The sequence below is a fragment of the Tasmannia lanceolata genome, unplaced genomic scaffold (genome assembly GCF_043159265.1).
Source record: "Tasmannia lanceolata isolate RefF3 unplaced genomic scaffold, GAP_Taslan_0.1 ptg000025l, whole genome shotgun sequence".
NCBI lineage: Eukaryota > Viridiplantae > Streptophyta > Magnoliopsida > Canellales > Winteraceae > Tasmannia > Tasmannia lanceolata.
The window spans coordinates 15057892-15061641 of NW_027518702.1; the positions used below are offsets into that span (position 1 = coordinate 15057892).

Here is a 3750-nt window from a genome sequence, read left to right on the forward strand (position 1 = left end):
TATTTGTATAGGTACAGCAAATGTATCAGTATGTGTGTGTGTGTGTGTGTGGGGGGGGGGGTGGGTTGGGGGAGAAGAGAGAGAGAGAGAGGCTAGCACCGCTAACAAGCTAGAGCCAACTTGTCCTCTTCTCAAGATGTCTCTTTCATAAATTTAACTCCTTAATGCAGGCCTCTTCACCCAGGCCCTGAAAGCTATGGGGATCGCTCTCTAACAATTCCCCGTATTTTCTTTTAGCGATTTTTAAAACTACCATTTTGGGCATGAAATTTTAACCGTTTCTCGCATCTTCTGCTGACCACTTGGACCTTAGCCCAAAAAACGCGTACAAAGGTCTTGTATAAATAATTGAGTGTTTTAGTTGGAAGAGGTGATGATCTTAGAAGTAGGAGTATTATATGGCAATTGAAAGAGGCATGAGCCATGTGGAAGAAAAAGACGAGCATGAGAATGATGTAGTGATGCCGGGCTTTCGATTCCACCCAACAGAGGAAGAGCTTGTGGAGTTCTACCTTCGCCGTAAGATGGAGGGCAAGTGCTTCAATATCGAGCTCATTACCTTCCTCGACCTCTACCGCTATGACCCATGGGAGCTTCCCGGTCTGTCTTTTCTTTTCACTTCCCTTGTGCTAACCGCACACCCCTTGATACTCCCTCCCTTGCTAGTCTATCGGCTTTGCTGTTAGAGGACTGTCTTACATGGGAAAGAGATCAAGGATCACTAGTTTACCCTTAATCCTGCAAATTATTTGTGTGTTTGTTTTGGTTTTCAAAACTGAATTCAGTGGATATTCTTGTCTTATTTTCCAGCCTTGGCAGCAATTGGAGAGAAGGAATGGTACTTTTATGTGCCGAGAGACCGCAAGTATCGAAACGGGGATCGACCGAATCGTGTGACGACTTCTGGGTACTGGAAGGCCACCGGCGCTGATAGAACGATCCGAAATGAAACCCTTCAGTCGATTGGCCTCAAGAAGACCTTAGTCTTCTACACTGGGAAAGCTCCGAAAGGGATCCGGACCAGTTGGATCATGAATGAGTATCGACTGCCACATCATGAAACTGATCGATATCAAAAGGTACTTATTAGGAGAGAATGATCCGCTATTTAATTTGTAATTCAAAGAGACATTTTGGCTTCAAAAGGGTAGCCCCTTAGCTTGCTGCAAATGATCCCTCGAATAATCTAATCAAGGATTGTCTTTGCTTTTCTTTTCTTTTAGTTTTTCATCACTAATTCTTGCCATTAGGGCTCATGCAGCACGTACAAGGAACCTTTCAATTTAGATAATATTTTGGAAAGTCCTCAATATTTATACAAAAACCTTAAATAGTTCCACTAGAATCGATCCTTTCATCAACAAATTAATTGGTTTTTTCTTTTATTTTGTTTTATTTTCTTTTTTATAACCTCATGGTAAAAGGAATTGTCAGAAATTCATGAATTGACTATAACGAAGGAATCAAAGAACCATTTTTTCTAATGTTTTTCTTATTTTTTGAAAGGAGACCCTTGCTTACCACTGCCAGGACTCATTACTTGAAAATTTTCACTTGTTTCTCTCTTGAGATAATTTAATAACCGAACCAGTTTGGTTGCAGGCCGAAATTTCACTTTGCCGGGTGTATAAAAGAGCCGGCGTAGAAGACCGCTCTCCACTCCCCACTTGGCTGCCTTCGAAATCGAGAAAGCACAACAGCCAAGGAAATCAGCCAACCACAACCTACCAAGCTCTCACAATACATTCACAGTCACCGGAGATGGAGAACTTGAGCCAAATTGGTGGTAATGAAGTAGCCCCGACTGCCAGGCAAACAAAAGAGGATGGAACTATGCATCATCATCCCAAGGGAGAGGCACTTTTGGTCCAAAATTGCACCCTTTTCCCTCCTCCTTTTCCTGCGGAAGAGCTCCATAGACTAGTAGATTACCAACACATGTACGCACAATATCCTAATCAACTCCTTCCACCATCGTCCTCTTCCCAACAACAGTTGCTGCCTCTCAACATCCTACCAAACTCATTGCCAACCTTGGTAGACAAGCTATGGGACTGGAATCCCATCACAGATGCTAACAGGGACTATACCACTTTCAAATGATCAATGAACTACTTACCTATATATACTGAATTATGTTTTAAATTTTCTTTTTTTACTTTCCGACTATAAAGACTAGTTGATGTTAAAGAGAATATATTGCTGATTAGGTCACCGGCTGAAATGTGTTTAGTCCAGTTCCTTATAGCACTTACTATGTATGAGCCTCTAATCTGAGTTTTAGATTCAGAATAGGCTGATTAGAGGTGTGAGAATTGAAAGATTTTACCATTTATTTCATCCTGTACCTGAAACATTTGTAATTTAGGTGATGTTAATGAGACTTTCACTGAGACAAATGCCTTTTAAGTTTTCGAAATGGAAAGCAAGTAATCCTCCAGATTTGTGATGGTGATGTCTATTTTCGTCCATGGCTGGAACGACTAACCAAAATAAGGATCAACACTTCTTAGAGAAATGAAGAAAGATTAGAGACCGGATGCTTCGACTAAGCAATGCTGATATCAGGTACCTCTAGATCTACCCTTGTATTTGATTTCTTTTGATTTTGATTTTTTTTTTTGAACCCGGAATAGAATGCAGCCACGGGGTAGACCTCAAAATATTATGATAGAATGACGGAACCTAGAGGAGGACTAACCGCCTTGCCTCTAGTACAAAAGAAGGGAAAATACAAAGCCCTAATTACAATCATAAACCTTAAGGAGCCCCGTCACCCCAGCAATTCTACCCAAGCCCAGAGGTAGCAAAGCCTGGGCACCATTTCACTATCTGTCTAGGGACAGTAGTCACGAAGAAAAGTGTCCCGAAGGCTTCCCTGACCTCTAGGCAAGCTACTTTTGACACTGGCTCTTCAAAATCCTCGTTGAATATATCTTTTGTTGAGATCCTGCCCACCAGCATAGCATTACTGGAATTTTCAGCCCTAGATCTATCTCCATTAAAACCTTGATTCTCTCATTCAGATTACCTTACTCCATCTTACAGTGAATCTCTACTTGAGAGAGTAGGAAGAACCCCACCAGCTGAGGCAGGAGCAGGAGCCTTATATCAATGTTTAAAAACGCAGATGCAGGTCAAAATGTGGCAAAGAAAAATCCTTGTCGACTCACCGCGGACGCGACCAAGAAGGTGGTTGACGCGGCTGAGTACTCGGTTGATGCAGTCATAACTCGGAAGAGTCAAAGATTATTTATTGACTCTCTAGGACAAAACGCGGAAAGAGGCCAAGGGAAAAGGGAGTTTGACTCAAGAGAGTACATGATGCCGCATGATGTAGGGGAGTTTTAAAACTATGCTTTATATATCTCCTTGATAGACCATAGTTTGCCCCTGCTCGGTTTTCTTGAGCCATTTTTTACCTGATTTCTTTCCTGCCAAGGCACTGCTAACACCCACTTCGTTTATTAGGGCAGAACCTATCTACCTACTACCTGAACAAGTTGAATTTTCTGAATTCTCTACTTCCTCTCCCACATCCGGCAATGAAAGAGAACTGCTGATGTTCTCTTGCCTTTTTCTATGTAAGTGATGCTGTGCTATTTCTAAAGCCTAAGGATTTTCTAAATCTGATTGTATTTCCTTCAATGTTTCTTAATCCGTAGGTTGGGTATTGCCTATATTTTCCTGTCTAGCAGTATCCAGTACAATTCATGGGGCATTGAATTGCCTATGCCACGATTTAGGAGT

General features: G+C 41.7%; 1 protein-coding gene across 1 annotated transcript; it reads left to right on the top strand.

Annotated features, from left to right (window-relative positions):
- Positions 1 to 309: 309 nt before the first annotated feature.
- Positions 310 to 2417, top strand: LOC143858063 (NAC domain-containing protein 35-like). The gene is made up of 3 exons (XM_077368654.1): positions 310 to 600; positions 811 to 1079; positions 1603 to 2417. Exons 1-3 carry the CDS (start codon positions 399 to 401, stop codon positions 2101 to 2103), a joined length of 972 nt encoding a protein of 323 aa, XP_077224769.1. The 5' UTR covers positions 310 to 398; the 3' UTR covers positions 2104 to 2417.
- Positions 2418 to 3750: the final 1333 nt, after the last annotated feature.

Bases quoted from the DNA above. Each gene is read 5' to 3' on its own strand.
- LOC143858063 (XM_077368654.1), top strand. From the start codon at position 399: ATGGCAATTGAAAGAGGCATGAGCCATGTGGAAGAAAAAGACGAGCAT. The intron at 601-810 runs GTCTGTCTTTTC...CTTATTTTCCAG, and splicing joins TGACCCATGGGAGCTTCCCG to CCTTGGCAGCAATTGGAGAG. The intron at 1,080-1,602 runs GTACTTATTAGG...GTTTGGTTGCAG, and splicing joins AAACTGATCGATATCAAAAG to GCCGAAATTTCACTTTGCCG.